The sequence below is a fragment of the Carassius carassius genome, chromosome 41, assembly GCF_963082965.1.
Source record: "Carassius carassius chromosome 41, fCarCar2.1, whole genome shotgun sequence".
Classification (NCBI taxonomy): domain Eukaryota; kingdom Metazoa; phylum Chordata; class Actinopteri; order Cypriniformes; family Cyprinidae; genus Carassius; species Carassius carassius.
In genome coordinates, this window is record NC_081795.1 from 17,199,188 (window position 1) to 17,216,437 (window position 17,250).

Here is a 17,250-nt window from a genome sequence, read left to right on the forward strand (position 1 = left end):
TTGGACTTTAAATGGAATCTACTATAGTTTAAAAAATAAATAAATAAATAAAATAAAATAAAATAAAAAATACTTATGAAAAATAATTTCACTGGACAAGCGAGATGACAATAGTGCCGACTACATGAACTAGTAGTTTTAAATATAGTATTTTATATTTAAAGCCAGTTTATCCGGAGAGGCTTACCCGTTCGATGCGTGTGCTCCCTTCGGACGCCGGCGAGAGCCTCCCGGTTAGACAACCTTACCTTTTCCTTTTCTATGGTCAGCGAGGCTTACCCGTTCGATGCGCGTGCTCCCTTCGGACGCTGGCGAGAGCCTCCTGGACAGACTTGCTTTACGTTTCCACTCTACGGTCGGCGAGGCTTACCCGTTCGATGCGTGTTCTCCCTTCGGACGTCGGTAACAGTCTCTCGGCCACGCAACTTCCCTTTCCATTTGACGGTAGGCGAGGCTTAACCGTCCGACGCTACGAGTCTTGTCCTCTCGCCAAATCCTGCAAAAAAAAATAAAATAAAAAAATAAAAAAATAAATAAATCAAAAAATAAAATAAAATAAAATAAAATAAATAAATAATAATAATAACTCAGCTACCCTCAGCTACCCTCACATCTTTTAACCCCGCCTGGCGAGGCTTACCCGTTCGATGTTCTGAGTCTAATGCCCCATCGGATGCTGCGAGAGACCTCCCAGTCGGGTTTTCCTTTCCACTCTCCCCGTCCGGCGAGGCTTACCCGTCTGATGCGTGCGCTCCCTTCAGACGTCTGGCGAGAGTTCTCCCGGGCGGGCCTATGCTTGCCGGCCGCAAGTGAGTCTCATCCATCTAATGCCGTGAGTCGGGATCTCCCATCAGATGTCGCCAGAGTCCTCCTTGTCGGCCAGCCCAAAGCTTTTTATCTGCCAAACCGAGAGGACCCAGACGTCCGTCATTCTGAGTCTCAATCTCCTGTCGGAGGCTTCATGGGCCCTCTCGGTCAGCACTAGGCCCTTCACCCACTGAATAGCAGGGGCTATCAGCCAGTAGGGCCCGTACGCCGACTCCGTGACCTATTCCGGTCGAGGCAACTCGGGTCCTCCCGGTCGGGCACCACAACCACACTGCTCCTCCTCATCGGCCGGTAGGGCTCACCGTTCCAACGCCAAAAAGCTCCAGTTGAGCATCGGCTCGAGCCCTACCGACCGGGCGCCAACAACCACGTAGTTCACTAGCTGCAGCCGGTAGGGCCTACTCTCCCAACGCCCAAGTCGCTCCCTCCGGAGTACGTAGGCCCTTCCAACCTGCCAACGAGACGACTTCTCAGAAACCAAATCAGCCCCCGCCAGTACTCTATGCTTTTGGGGGGGCATTCTCTAAACTGGCGGCTGTCCTCCTGTATATTTGCTTTTTGGGGGGTACTCTAGGTTCGGGCCATTCCCGAGCTCGGAGCCCTTCCCCGGACAGCACGCCAAATACGCATTCCATACCTCAGCTAATTATATGTAAGCGTGAACTATTGAAATGTAATTTTATTAATAAGATTCGGGAGGAGCGCGTCAGATACTTAGCCTAATCAACACAGGTGGACCATAATCAAGTAATCAATCCCATAGTATAAATATCGCTAACTTACCTCTATCCATTGACGGTTTATCAGCATCCCTCCTCCACCCCATCTCCTCACTTCAAGTTCACTTTATAAATAGACGGGGAAGGGGGGGGTACTCTAGGTTCGGGCCATTCCCGAGCTCGGAGCCCTTCCCCGGACAGCACGCCAAATACGCATTCCATACCTCAGCTAATTATATGTAAGCGTGAACTATTGAAATGCTGTTTTAGCATAAGAAACAACATCCATGGGGCAGTTCATTTTAGATTTTTTTTGCTGGATTTGAAATATTTATTTAAAATGTAATGTTTAATTGTGAGTTCAGTGTGCAGTTTTGGGGATTTCAGGATTCCCCCATTAATTTAGATTGCAATTGGTCTTGAATGTCGAAATAGCTGTCAGGAGGCATTGCAAATATGGCCATCCAGTGAACAGACTTTGCATGAAAGGGGCTTTGGCTGCTTTTAGCAGGTGCGCCGTCATCGCTGGTGTTCGGTTGAGATAAGGACTGTGTGAAAGTCTAGAACTTTGTTTTGCATCATCTCAGTTTATTACGTCAACATTACAAAAGATCTGATTGCAAAACAAGCAGGAAAGAACATGCAATTGCAAAGTCACCAGTGGGGATTTCAGCAAAAATTACACTCACAAATCAATTGCCTATTTTTGGCTATAACTATTTTAGTTGCAGTCTGGGGCAGATATTATATTTATATTATATTTATATTATATTATATTATATTATATTAACTTTTTTGTTTGAGCATCAGTAACAGGTTGTTTGTGTTAGATCTTTCAATCTTTGATAAACGGTAGCCACATTTGTCTACTCACTTGGATGTGTACTACATAATCACAGCGTTATTGTAAAAAAAAAAAAAAAACAGATTTCCATTGTTACAACCAACCCCACTACTGGTGTGAATAGTAATACTAGGTGTGTAGTAATTCTCCATTGACTGTCGATGGGAATTGAATATTTTTCTAATTTTGCCTATTTTCTACATTTTACTTTGATTACTTTTAAGTCTGCACATTATTATAATGTTACTATATATTATAATGTGTACACCTTATTCAACAATCCTATGAGAAGCAACACTAGGTACTCCGATACACCATGTGGCAGTAAAGATGTCTTTATCTAATGCTATTCCACCACAAGCGGAGGCAGAAATCGCACTAGGCAGCAAATGTTACCTTTTCTGTTATAAATGTGTATTCTTCTACCAGGGGGCGCTTGGTGGCCCAATAAGACGACTCAATCATTGAGCTACAGCCAAATCTCAGAGTTTGTTTTGTCTCACGGTGGCCATTTGTGCACCTAAATGAACAATAATAAAATTTACATTCAGTCCACAGTCCTACATGATAAACCAAACATAAATCCGCAATAGTAATCCCTTTACGATTAATTTACAAACAATCCAAAACAAGTAATCGCAAACAACTGTCATTGGCCCATCCTCATCAGCGCTGTGAAAAGTAACGCTCATCACGTGACAACGCCGTCTACATTACCATTTTCAATAACGCCGTGGAACAATTATTTACACTAGATAAACGAAACGTGCGATGCTTACATTCTGTTAAAATTTATAACACAAAGTTAACAGTCATAATAATTTTACACCCATCGTTTCTCAATTTGATACGTCAATTCGGCCCGTTAATCTCTGCCTGTGTTGGGTCCATGTCTCATGCTAACGGCCGTTCTATCCGCTCGATTTATTTCTATGAGAAATCAAGAGGGAAAGGACTGAGTATGAAGTAAACAGATGTTCTCAGTGCCTTGATAACATTCAAAACCTTTCACAATCAAGAACCACCTACATGTTTTTCGCAGTCTGTCATCTGGCGAATTCAGCGCGTTTCGGCCGATGCGGAGGCGATTTCGATGAATCCCTGCTGCACTACAGTATGTGCAGGAGGCCTAACGTTACAACTTAACAGGTTTGATCCGTGTTATCTGTGAACGCTTTATGCTTATGGTGTTGAGGTTTATACTGAATGTCAATTGACTGAATAATTACTAGGCCTCATAATGCATATATGTATAATCGTGATTTGCGTTGTTGTACAAATGTCAGATTACTAGTCAATAATGCTTCTCTTTGGTGTATTTTCTTAAAAAGTTATGATTGAGAACCGTTTTATGATACAATTTAACATATAAATGAAATTAAATATCTAAATAAATATAAAGTTTTAATTTTATTTAATATAAAATAAAAATAGACAACTATTTTAATATATTGCAGTGATTATTATAAATTATATTTATTATTATTCTTATTAAATTCATGTATATAATCTTAAATCAGAAAACACTAACTCCCAGCACCATCTCTTCTCTGATGATTTGTGTGCTGAGTTGACGGCGGGACAAAAATGAAACATCTGTGTCCAGAAGTAAAAATTTATAAACCTTTAAAAATAGACCTGTTGTTAGCTCAGAAGCCATCCATTCACATTATTTCAACTTATTATTTTTTTTAAATAATCATGTTTAACAGATTAATTTTTTAATTACCCATAATGCTATGCAGAAAATCCATAAATTAGAGAGCTGCCGCTGAGAAATTGTGCATAACGAGATAACAGGGAACGACCTCTCCCATGAATCACGTAATTAAGTCCCTACACTTTAATATTACAGTCAAATTATGCTTTTTTTTAAGATTTGTGTGTGTGTGTGTGTGTGTGTTTTTGGTGTAACTGAATATGTTGACATGCTTTAATGTTAAAAAAAAAACACATTATTTTTTAAAATACTGTACATTATTGTAGGTCCTCCATGCCCCGGCTCTCTCAAATGCATAGTTTTCTACAAGGTTGCTCCTTCTGACAAGCGCAGCGTGCTCTGATTGGCCAACTGACAAAAACGGGTCAATCACACAGAATGTGTTTTTATATTTAAAAATGCGAAACACATGGCAGTATAAAAAAAAAAAAAAGTATGTGTTCAAAATATGTTAGGAAACTATGGAAAAGCAGTGCAGTGCAATGCAGAAATTTGTTTGATGTGAACAGCCCCATATATTGTACATCGTAAAAAGAATTTTACATCATAATGTTTACTTGTTTTGAATTCTCACTGTTATAATTACAGTAATGATTTTTAAATGCATTTAAAATTAGTAATAAGTGTCAGATCATCTAAATGATTTCTTTAATCTTCCTTCTTTCTGAAGTGGGTTGCATGTTTAGGGGCCTCAAGCAGGGAGGAGACCATGAACCTCAACGAGAAGAAGCCCAACAAGTGGTGGACTGAACCGGACACGTTTGCCATGCTGGCCCTCATAGAACAGATGGGTCTGGTCCACGAGCTGGATAAGAAGCGTCAGCGCAACGAATCCCTCTTCCGACGCCTCAGGCTGAGTCTGGCAAAGCGGGGAATCCACTTCACTGTTACCCAGATCCGAAACCGCTGGAAGAGCCTCAAACACAAGTACCGTAAGATCAAACTGGCCAGCTACCGAAGTCCAGCCGCTCGCCTCTCTGCCGTCGAGTCTTTCCGATACTTCCATATGCTGGATCACATGTTGGTGCGCAGACCGAAGACGGGAGGCAGGGAGGACGACCTTACAGATGCTCACGCCCTGCTAGGACGGTCACTCGTGGACCTGGAAGACCATGCAGACAGTACTGCTTCCCATTGGCTTTTTTGCATGACTTGAAGTTATTTGTCTGTATGCACTGTATTAAAAGAGTAGATCATCTTAAAATTCAAATAGACATACTCACCCTCATTCCAAACCTGTATGACTTTCTTCTGTGGAGCCCCAACTGAAAGGTTAGAATGAGAAGCTGATTGCTGACATTGCTTCATTCAACTCCAATCTTCTGAAGTTGTGCGTTTTAGTTATTCACTGATATCCTCCACCACAGCCCTCAAATCTCATTTCATTCACTTGTATTTTAATATAGTGTGTCTTTGTAGCCTAATTCTAGGGAACACAGAAGAAAAAAGTCAAACTGGTTTTGAACTGATTGGTTGAATAACTTATTTTTGGTCAATGTCATCAAGATTTCCTCTAGATTCATTCCTTATAATGCAAGTCCAATTGAATTGTGATCACTGTACGAGATGAGGTTTTGTCCTGTTGATCTCCTCTTCCTCTTCCAGGTCCTTGGCTTGAAGGCTTACTCCCTAAATCTGAGCCTGAGAGCATGTCTTCTAAACTTGAACCTGATGTTGACGACAGTCTGAATCCAGATGACGTGGCTGGTCCTGAGCCGCCGAGCTGGCCTGTAGGACCAGATGAAGTTATGACCCTGGGCTTGTCAGGAGAATACCTCTATGCAGTGAAGACCGAGCCACCATCCCTATGCACTCCCAACAGCACAGAAAGTACAAGAGACGCCGTTGACTGCAGCCACAGTGATTTCCCAGGTGACGTACTGGTTCAGTTCTGTCTGGTACAACAACCAAAAGCAGCTCAGGAGTCACAGTTCTTCTTGTTTTATCCCAGCAGGAACGTCTGAAGAGACCAGCAGCCTCATCCTCCAGCAGCTCACCATCCTGAACCACCGGCTTGGAGAACAGCTGGCCGAGCAGAGAGCCTTCCACTGCAGCATGCTGGGAATGATGGATCGCCAGATCCAGGTCTTGGAGCAGCTATCCAATTTCACCAGGAACCACCAATCCAAGCTTGAGACCCTGGACACGGACTCTTCAGCCAGTCCAAGTGTGCACGAAGCTCAAACGCAGACTTTTGAGCGACATCCCATGTTCCTCAAGCCCAAAAGCGAACCAGCAGATGCTCCTTGGAAGGTCTCTCTCTTGGAAGTCCACAAGAGGTCACCTTCTGAGTCGGGCAGTGACACTGAGACTCCTCAAACCCTGGAAGGGTGCGAAGTAAACACCTCTAGCCCACCTTCTTTGGGGATTTCGCCCTCAACCAAGAACGCTGTTGTGCAGAATGGATTGTGTAAGCACGATTGAGTGCTGCTTGTTCGGGACGTTACACATTCAGTAGGAACAACAAAAGTCTTTTGTTCTGTAGATGTTTCAGGAGGCGGCCTGATCCGAAACATCAACATATGCGTTTTTCAGTTTCATAGGAAAGTATTCGTTGCTCTGATGTTTTAATCAGTAACACTTTTCAGAAATAGAACAATAGACTCATTATTTATTTGCTTTGGTTTGTTTGCGAACTAACACTCGATGTGAATCTTAGATGGTAAGTAACTTAACAGTGACGCTTTCAAAATTGCAGTTCGGACCAAGGTAGCTTTATGTCTGTAATCTTGCATTATCTGAAAAAAAGTAGGTCACTGGGAAGCCTAAAGTTGTGTAAAATATCAGTTCCTTCCAATTAGGTTTGGGTCACACTTTAAGGCTGATTTTAACAAATGAAGGTGTGTTATCATGAATTTCATCATCTAATCTGAACTAATATGTGGTTAAGTATGAATTTATAAGTCTGTTAATTTCAATAACTGCTTGCCTCTTATTATAAAGTAATATTTCACTGATATGTGTCATAGTATTTTTGACATGCAATCATTTAGGGTTGGGATGTAACACTAATTACTCCAGCAATCTTACTAGTGCACATACAGGGTTTTAAGAAATTACATTTATGTTAAGCTATGGGTATTGTGTCAAAATTTAACTCAGAAGTCATAAAATGCTCAACATACTCAAGTGGAAGAAAAAAAAAGGTCCTTTTAACATGTGATCATACTTAGGTAGGGCAAACACTTTACACAGGTTTTTTGAAATCGTGACAATATCCGAACTATATGGGGTCAGTTAGATGTTTTAATTATATAAAATAAGGCTCTTGTGCTCACGAGATGCTAATTTGATTAAAAATACAGTAAAACTGTAATATTGTGAAATATCACAATAAACTCTCAAATGAACTTTACAGTCGTTTGGGTCAGAGAAGAAATCTGCGGTCGTTAAACTCCATAACAGCAGGGGGCAGTATTCCTTGTGAGCATCAGCGCAATACTAAAAACAAGACGGTTTTGTGTGTTTGGTTCTATATAAATGTATTTTTATTGCATGCCTGAAGATACGTGCAAGGAGTAAGTGATTTAAATGTGTGTTTATGCTAATGCCATAGCATATTTAACATTAACAGACTGAGCAGGTTCCAGCTCTATCGCTGGAGCTGCGCTAACATTAGCTGAGCGGCTGTCTTCACTTTAAACACACAGACAATGTCTACCTAGGGATTGTAGTTTTACGGATCACATTAATATTTTAATATAAAGTTCCAATTGGAAAAGACTTTTAGCATCAAGCTTGCAGGCGTCGGTTTTGACATTTAATGCACATCAACAACATACTGAAGACACAATATTACACCGCTTCTGTTAAGTTCTCGTGTATAAATATACAAAACAATACAAAAATGTCCAAGGAGAACTAATACGCAAGAATATTTAGGACAGATAGATTTATGTATTGTATATTAGGCGAGGGGTTTCAGTGTTTTAGATTCCACGGTACTCAAAAGATAGACTAAATCAGTGGCGGCTGGTGAAAATTATGTTAGGTGGGGCTGTCATATTCGGTTATTTTAAATAGCTTGGCCTTGGTAACCATGGGACACCAGGTCTTATAGCATTGTGGCTCCCAGGTTGTGGAATGCTTTTGCTCAAGACGTCTGTCAAGCATTCACCCTTTTCTCCTTCAAAACCTTTTTTTTTTGTCTGAATATTACTCTTTAGCTCAGAATCTTTAAATTTTACCTTATTATTAATGTTTATGTTACTTGCTTGAATCTTTAACCTAACTTTTGTAACTGAACTCTGTATATTTATATCTGCCCTTGGTATGTCTATCTTTGATGTTGAGGTTTATTTAGTTCAATTCCTTAACCTAGGCCTATATTGTAAAGCGACTTTGTTGGAAAGGCTATATAAATAAAAAAATCCTATTATAATTAATAACCACCCAGGATACCAGTGCTCTGTGAAAAGTAATTATTTAATGCCAATATTAAAAGGTTGAGGCAATTTTGCACAAAAACAAACATATTGCACAAACTTTCTATTTGCATTTGAAATTTAACTCAAACAAAATACTTAGTCATTAATTAGCTGATTAAATACAACTATTACCTGCAACAATTTTGAGTGATTTCAAACAAATGTTCCACAAAATGTACAGTAAATAAACATAATAAACTCGATACTTTAGTAGTGGCTCGCGCCCATTGCTCGCGCCTCGCGGCCGCGCGCAGTTTGGGGCGCTAGGCGAAGCGCCCATAAGCTGACTAGATTTTAGCTCGCTGATTGGCTACAGTTTATGTCAAACATTTATATCTAAAATCAGCAATTGGCTAAACTGCTCCAAAGACCCGCCTTTCTGGGGCGCTTTCTCCAGCGCCCCAGAGCTGATCACGTGTACAGATCTAGACGGGACGTGTAGAAAAACAAACATTTTGAATTTCTATAATATTTTTCAAATATACTAGCTGCATTTACTATCTCAAACACACAAATATTGATAATTTTATATATGATTTATTTATGTATTTACATGTATTTGACTGCAGTCTATGGTATATGCTCATGGGGGGGCGGCGCCCTAGCGCCCTCTATTGGCCAGCCGCCCCTGGACTAAATATTTTAATTCATATGAAGATCCAATGCATTCAGTGATATATTGTAAATATGCGTAAACATGATTTGGAAACCATTTCATTAACGGGTTTATGAGCCAGAAAAAAACCCATAAATGTGTGTGTGTGTGTGTGTATATATATATATATATATATATATATATATATTTTTTTTTTTCCTGCTCATTAGTACTGTTAGTACTGATTATTAGTTTATTTATTTATTAAAATTGATTTATTTACACGGACCCCAGCTTGAAAACCTTTGTATTAGACGGTTGAATTTAACATCACCACGTGACACATTACACAACAAGTTGCCAAAATCTCTTTCTCAGGTAGCATATTTATATGCCAAATGTTTGCAAAACACATGTAGTCACTTCTAAATATTCACTAGTGCAAAAAAAGAGAGAGAGGAAGAGCCACTTTATTTTGTCTGCAGGCCTGAATGGGTTAAACACAGAAATGGTAATTTTCCATAAGTTTGAGGAACTTTCCTGGGATGTTCTCTTTCAGATATGCCAGATGACGCTCTGTTTGGATTCCTCCACATGGAGATTGTTGCTCACGTGTACAAGGAACAGGCGACTCGGGAGGACATTGACAAGGTACCGTCTTCAATTGTCCAGATATATTAATTTGTATCTTTTTCCATGCATTAATTATGTTTCATCATAGCTTTTTTTTCTCCCTCTCTTTTCCATGTACATCATTTTCTGATGTGCTTTCTGAAGGAGAGAGTGACGTGTGTCTCTACTCTAGAGTTGATGGGCTTCAGAGTTGGACAAGGACTGATTGAAAGGTATTCATATTTATTTACAGATTTCCTAAATTAAAAAAGTTTGTATTTTTTTTGTAAGTATCCAGAGTTTATAAACCTAACGATGACCCGATTTTGCATATGCTTTTGAGAAGGTTTACAAAAGACTGCCCCACTTTCAAAGATGACTTGGACATAATGAAGTTCCTGTGTAAAGACCTCTGGAGCACCATCTTCAAAAAACAAATCGACAACTTGAGGACGAACCATCAGGTCTGAAAGTTCAGTTTTTGTTTAATCAGTGGCAGTGCACTTGCAGAATTCAGCGTTATTGTCAGTTCTTCTTTCTGGCTTTGCTCTAGGGCACGTATGTTTTACAGGATAATAAATTTGCACTACTGACTCAATTTTCCAGTGGAAAGCAATACCTTGAAGAGGCCCCTAAAGTAAGAGTGATATTTAAGTTGATTCGTATTATATAATTTTCTGAAATGTATTTTACCTATATTGTTTTTATACCATGATAAATGAAATATTAGTATATCTTAATATGTTTAATCTCTGCAGTACTTGGCCTTTTCCTGTGGGTTGATTCGAGGAGCTCTGTCGAATCTGGGCTTGGAGAGCGTCGTCACTGCAGAGCTTTCTTTAATGCCATCATGTAAGTTTATGCCATTTAGCTCTTATCGCTAACTAACTGATATACATATAATCAGTTTATTAATAAATTAAATTAGTCTACTCTTTTTTTTTGCTACATGATATTCAAAATATTTGGGGCATTAATGGCAAACATATACATAAAGGTAAAGTGTGATTTGACCTTTTTTTTCTTTTTCTATAGGCAAATTCCAGGTTGTAGTTCAGAAACTCTAGGATGGACTAAACAAGCTCTGACCAACAATGGATCTTCAGTTAAAACATTATGAATGTGAATTACATGGAGCTAGATTTTAAATGTTTACAACATTATTTTTGATATAATGCTGTCAGAGGCGGCCTTACCTATGTTTCACCCGTTTCAATTGAAACGGGCCCCGCCCTCCAAGGGGGCCTCCAACAGAACAGGAAAATCCCATTCATTTTCTCCCTAGGATATTGATTTTCCGACATAATGTCTAAAGTGGTCTCCAACACGTCGCTCGCGAGAGTAGCTCGTGACCTGATTGGAGGTAGCTCGAGGGCCGTTCAATATCGCGTCTTTTGCACGCTCAAGTTCATTATTTCAAATAATTGAAGCGACGCGCTCATTTTTTTCCAGGCGCAACAAGTCAACATGAAGGATGGGGGTGCACCCAAACTACGGGTGTTTTTTCTAAATAAATCTTCTAGCAGAGCTACAGCAAAGCGTTTTTCGGTGGTGGAAATCCATTAGCTATTAAAACTTCTCTGTCGTTGTGGAGAGCGCATGGTGCATAGTAACGACAGACGCCACGGGAACCGAATTTTACTATTAATAATAAAAGATAAGCTAATAATGTGCATTGTAAATGTCAGTATTTTGTCTTTTTTTGAATCATTTTACTTACACAGGTGACTTCCCGGGCTCCGTAATACGGCAAGTTGAGGGGATGTTTGAGCTGTTTTTTTTTTTTTTTAAGTCAGCCCAGACAGCTGAAAATATAGCTACTGCGCAAATCAAATAAGCAGTGATGTTGCCCTGCGTGAAAGGGCGAGGCTTATTCCAACGTAAAACGCTGTATTGTATATAGTTTGTATAAAGCTGCCTTTTAATGAAGCTGAAAGTGCGAGTAATAAAATAATATGATGCAAACCAACAGGAATCCTTGCTTTTTCTGCTCTATTATGTTTACATTTTATGTGGGCAGGGCCCCATATTAGTTATTGAAACGGGCCCCCAGATGCTTAAGGCCGCCCCTGAATGCTGTTAGCAGTTTCAAGGTACATTTTTCACAGTTTTTTCCTCCATATCACTTAAATTCAGAGACTGGACCTGTTTGGAAATATTCTGAATGTCGTATTCCACCTCGACACAACTTATTAAAGACTAAATTGCTGTCACTGATCATTTTGGATCATTTCGTAACATTTGAATATTGCATAATCTCACAACCTCACTTAAGTTTTTGTCCACTTTTTTTATAGTCCTTTGGCTGGATAAGAAAATAAAAAATGTAGGTGTTTGTTTGTTTGTTTTTTATTGTGAAATTAAATTATTTATTTATATTTGGGACCGTTCATATCTGTAGTTTACTCAGTTATCTAAAGCCATAATTTTAGTATTGACACATCTGATTTATTGTTTGGAAAAATATATATTTTGAGAATCATCAGGAAACAAAATGGATTCTGGAAAAACAGCTTTTTTTGTTTATGGTTTGGGTATGTTGGATAAATTGAGGCATATGTCTTAAAGCAACTTTTTCCTTGTTCAAAATTTTCAAACGTGTATAGAATGAGCGAATACATTATAAATTCATCTACCAAACCGCCTTTTTTGTCTTATCCCAAATCAGTGCGTTAAGTGATTATATTTGGACTATTGTAGCCTGAGTCATCACCGCTGCGGAGTAACACATACCTGCGTGATTCGCCATAGACGTAAACTTGGAGAAGTAGTTCCGGTTAGAATATTCTTCCGCGGGATGTGTGCAGTTCTTTTTTTAAACCGCTAGAGCCCCGAAAAATAGAAATGGTGAAGTTTTGCAGAAACAAATTCTTGATTTCACCAGAAGAGGGCAACCTTTGTCAATCAGACACATGTCATGAAAGCACACAAAAACACACTATTTGATCATGAAAGTTTCATTTGAATGACCTTGTACAAGCTTATTGCCCTTAAATTAGCCTGAAAACTCTCTGCAGCTTGTGCTTTCGTTAACTTAAGCTTTGTTTTACTAGCTGGTGCAGTTTTTCTCATATATATGCATTTTCATTGTTATATTGTAGTAATTGCATTTAAAATATTTATTTGCATTCTGAACAATTATTTACTTATTTACTATATGCATATACTACACACACACACACACACACACACACACAGACATAATTATAGTAAATAAGTACATTTTTGTTCAGAATACAAATACTTAAAATGCAATTTAACAATCAAAATGCATGCATTTATCTGACAGTGTATTTTGTTTCTTGGCACTGCCCTAAAGTACTAAATTATTATTATTATTTTGGCACAGAAACCTTACTTGAACTAATTTATTAATTTAGTTATTAGAAAAACAAATCGAATAATCTTAAAACAGTTTAAAAAGATTTTTTGAACAGTTTAAGAATCCTATATATTTATTTGAGAGTAAACATCTCTACGGAGGTAGGAAATCAAATATTAATGAATTCAGCATAAAAACAAAGAATCTAGATGACACCAATCTTGACATAATGCTGAATCATCAAAGAAAAAAAATGTGATGATTATGTTGCATAATTATCGCACAAGTCAATATGTCAGCAACACAAAACACAGATAATGTTTTTTTCTCTGTTTGTAAATGCCAGACTGTTATTGCGTAGCTCATTTGCGTTTCTCTCTCTTTTGCTGTCAGATGTAGTGTGTAAGGTCATGCGCTCTTCTTCTCTCGTTTATACGTCCCAAAAGCCTACTTCTGCTGCTATGAGAAACAAACCAAAAGTGGCATGCTTATATGGAGGGCCCACATAAAGAAGTTTAGCAAGCCTTCCCCAGTGAGAGGCCATTCAGGAGCTCTCTTTTGTGCAGCAGCTTTCCTTTGCTGCTGGTGGGGGTGAAGAAACAGCCAGCTGTCTCACTTCTCCTGCGCTGTCATGAAAGGGTTCGTGGAAGGCCCAGACAAGAGAGTCTGCAGCTGAGTCTAGCGAAGGCCGACTTCAAACACCTTCTGTCCCGCAGCAAACATCCTACACGTACACATTTCTCCTCACTTTCACCCTGTTTGGCTGGCTTTTGGCCCAACAGACGGTCTGTTGGTCTTTTAGGTCGGTCTTGCCTTCTGCAGTGTTTCTTCGTTATAGATTATCATTCATGTGTTTATTAGGCTACACTAAACTTTCTGAAGATTAAAACAGAGATTATTGGAATATGTTTTACAGTTTTTCTACAACAGTTCATGTTTAATTTAGTGCGCTACTTGTCGTTTCTTTGTAATTATTGATTTTACTAGTAACATCTGAGTGAAAATCGTTTTTTTGTTCAGTGTATTTGTGTTCTCTTTCAGAACTCTTTCATAAAATATTGCTGAATTTGGCTCCACGACTACTTTCACCGACATATTTATTCAGGTGTGGGTGAGCGTGAATCTTGATTCAAAAAATGAAAATTTATAAAGATACAATTTAAACATTTAAGACCACTAAGATGTTTTGCATTGTTTTACATTGTTTTCGTTAATTTCGTGATAATTACTTTTCCTCCCCAAATATTTATTACTGTAATGTAGCCTAAAAAAAATTCACAGTAAAGTTAATAGTACATTATCATGTCAAATGTAATTACGTAATGTGGAAAAACATGATTACTTTCAGTACCTTATCAAAGTTTTATTATTATTATTATTATTATTATTATTATTATTATTATAATTGTTTATTACAAAGTAGTAAAAATCATAATAATAAAACAATATGTATTTTTAAATAGCTCAAAAAAACTATGACTAATGAAAAGCAGGATTTTAAATATATTTAATACTGTATTTCAGTGTAAAGAGTGATATTTTTAACTAAAGGTAGTGGATAAAGTAAATAAATACAATGTTTAAAAATATATAAAATAATACTGTATGGAAAGAAACAGGATGACTTCAGTAATCTTATTTATTTATTTATTTAAATAAGGGGCCTGGCTAAAAAATTACAGAATAATTTAAAAAGTAATAAATCATTGTAATGTTAAAAAAGCTATATACATTGTTAAGTACAAACAATATTTTATAAATAAAATATATAAATATATATATTATTTTAAATAAAGAGCTTGGTCATGTATTTTAAGGGTGTTTGTATTGTTATTGTCTTATGGAAGGCAGATTCCCATGTTAGTGATGTGCCCATCTGCCATATGCATGTCAAATGCTTGCAAAATGCATGCTTCTTTGAAATGCCTGCTGTAAAAGCTGGTATGCATTTCTTTGGTTAACTTGCATTAATATCTCGCAGAGGATCATATAAATGATAAACTGCACCGGGACATCAGCGCAGACACTCCTCTCTGCATCCTGTGTGTTTTCGTGTGTGCTGCGGGGGGATTAATGGAACTGTGGGAACTCGAGCCACAGCTGCTCCATCAATGCAGCAGGAGGAACACAAAATCCCAGCACAACACTCCATGGTTTAAGTGTGATGCCTTCACAAGGCTGTTCATTAAACCCTATTCAGTGTACTGTGCTGGAATTGAGGAAGAGTGTAAGATCAGCCGTGGTGTCAATCAGAAAACATTGTGGTCTTTAGGGTCATTTAATGAGGTGGTATATTAAGTTTTGTAAAGATTTATACAGGCATACACAACCAGTTAAATGTTTGGGTGGATGTACTCTTTATTACTTTTGTTGATGCTGCTGTTGTTGTTATTGTTCTTTATGATGATGATGATGATATTTAAAATGTAAGTAAATTATCAAACTATGAAATAACACACACAAAATTATTTAGTGACCAAAAATGTAATAAAATCTTAAATAATCTAAAATTAAAAAAAAAATATATATATATATATTTTCCGAAGTGTGATGATATTGGAATTCCCATGCCGAAAAAAACAATAATAACATATTTCATATTGTACACACTGTGTACACATGTAGCATTAATTGTCTGTGGAAAAAGTACAAATACAAAAGTAAATACATTTAAATGTTTACAAATTTTAAATAATGTTAAAATGTTAAATATTTTATAGAACTAAAAAAAATAAAAATTCACACTGGAATAATTATATTCATATTCATACATAGGATGTTTTTAAGCAGTTCTGGAATTCACAAATAAAATAATAAAGCATAAAAAAACATTTATATTGTACATGCTGTACAAATTTAGCACTTATGGCTGGGAAAAAAAAATCACAAATAAGACCTAAAAATAGAAAAATTATATATATATATATATGTATGTATTCTGACACATTGAAGTGTTTCCACATCTTAGAGTCATGATGTTATGCCATCAGAGCACTGTTTAACATCTTGATTGACAAGAAAAATTGGCAAAAACATTCCCCCTTTTGTCTTCTACATAAATTGGCAAGATTTCCAGCAGGACAAATCCCAGACGTGGACCTGGGGTTGAGGGGGTGGGAAATATGCTTTTAAAAGTGGCAAACAATAACTTGTCATTTGCAACTCTTATTTCAAAAGGGAACCAGGCAGCAGTCTCTTTGTAAAAGAGAGAGAAAGTGGGCCACAATGCAGGGATATCTGTGGAGTCTTTCTTTTCACTATGCTGAAAGGATTACGCTTTTAAAAAGAAAGAGAAAAAAACTAAAGACCTGTACCTAATCACTTCCCCTGGTAATTCCTCGGCTTGATTAGAAGAGGGACAGAGGGATATCAAGAGGATTTGAGAGGAAAGGCACTGCTACCTGAGGTCTGTGTGCGTTGAGTTGATTACAAGATTTGAGGTGATGGACAGCTAATTGTGAAGTCAATGTTTACTGCATTGGTTCAGCATTTAATAAGATTTTCTTATTTTCATGACACCAAATTAAACATGATGTCCACCCTGATTATTGTTCATTGTTGACCTATTATGTTTAAAACAGTTCAATGTTAAAGGAATAGTTCACTGAAAAATGATAATTTGTTGAGCCAAGTTTGTTTCTTCATCAGAGCAGTAATACTTTACTATACTTTAAGATACAGTACATTCATAATAAATCAAAGTAGTTCAAAGTAGTAGCATTTTTCACTTCTTTTCTTTTCACTACTACTACTTTGAAGTACTTACTAAATAGACCACTTACATTTTATTGCATATGCAAAATGAGAAATGTTCAATAGAAGTGCACAACCCTCATAATAAGATACTCTAGCTTATCCTTCTCCGTTTATCTAATGAAATGCTGTGTCAGTGGTAATCCGTTCATTCAACCTTCTCAGCTGATTCATTCTATGTCACACTGCTGGGGTCGAATAGCATCCATTCTTAAAATAAAATAAAAGAATGTCCCCTTTGTCCATCTCTACCCAATATGCCCCCCACTTCTTCTGCCACATCATCCCATTTGGCTTCTTCAAGACATTTGTGCATTTGTGTAGTGATGGACGGTCTGATAGACAGTGCTTATGCCTCGGTGGCTCTTCTATGAACAGTCTGCATTGCACTGAACCTTTTGTCCAGGGTGTCGCTACGTTCCTCCAGTTC

General features: G+C 37.8%; 2 protein-coding genes across 6 annotated transcripts in view; both read left to right on the forward strand.

Moving 5' to 3' along the window:
• Positions 1-10,920, forward strand: part of LOC132122909 (trafficking protein particle complex subunit 6b-like) — a 104,364-nt gene extending 93,444 nt beyond the window's left edge. Inside the window, exons 1-7 of one of the 4 annotated variants that reach the window (XM_059533407.1) lie at positions 7,478-7,629; positions 9,693-9,784; positions 9,911-9,978; positions 10,092-10,209; positions 10,299-10,382; positions 10,504-10,597; positions 10,781-10,920. In XM_059533407.1, coding sequence (XP_059389390.1) covers positions 9,695-9,784; positions 9,911-9,978; positions 10,092-10,209; positions 10,299-10,382; positions 10,504-10,597; positions 10,781-10,812 — 486 coding nt within the window. In that variant the 5' untranslated portion in view covers positions 7,478-7,629; positions 9,693-9,694 and the 3' untranslated portion in view covers positions 10,813-10,920. Of the gene's footprint in view, positions 1-7,477; positions 7,630-9,692; positions 9,785-9,910; positions 9,979-10,091; positions 10,210-10,298; positions 10,383-10,503; positions 10,598-10,780 lie in introns of those variants that run through there. The other 3 variants (XM_059533409.1, XM_059533408.1, XM_059533410.1) reach the window with 3 other exon arrangements.
• Positions 3,289-7,068, forward strand: LOC132122904 (uncharacterized). 2 transcript variants are annotated; one of them, XM_059533400.1, is made up of 4 exons: positions 3,289-3,540; positions 4,782-5,232; positions 5,717-5,983; positions 6,063-7,068. In XM_059533400.1, exons 2-4 carry the CDS (start codon positions 4,821-4,823, stop codon positions 6,533-6,535), a joined length of 1,152 nt encoding a protein of 383 aa, XP_059389383.1. In that variant the 5' UTR covers positions 3,289-3,540; positions 4,782-4,820; the 3' UTR covers positions 6,536-7,068. The 2 variants fall into 2 exon arrangements, with proteins under 2 accessions (XP_059389383.1, XP_059389384.1); XM_059533401.1 differs by having other exon boundaries at positions 3,293-3,540; positions 6,066-7,068.
• Positions 10,921-17,250: the final 6,330 nt, after the last annotated feature.

Bases quoted from the DNA above. Each gene is read 5' to 3' on its own strand.
- LOC132122904 (XM_059533400.1), top strand. From the start codon at position 4,821: ATGAACCTCAACGAGAAGAAGCCCAACAAGTGGTGGACTGAACCGGAC. The intron at 5,233-5,716 runs GTACTGCTTCCC...TTCCTCTTCCAG, and splicing joins CCTGGAAGACCATGCAGACA to GTCCTTGGCTTGAAGGCTTA. The intron at 5,984-6,062 runs GTGACGTACTGG...GTTTTATCCCAG, and splicing joins CAGCCACAGTGATTTCCCAG to CAGGAACGTCTGAAGAGACC.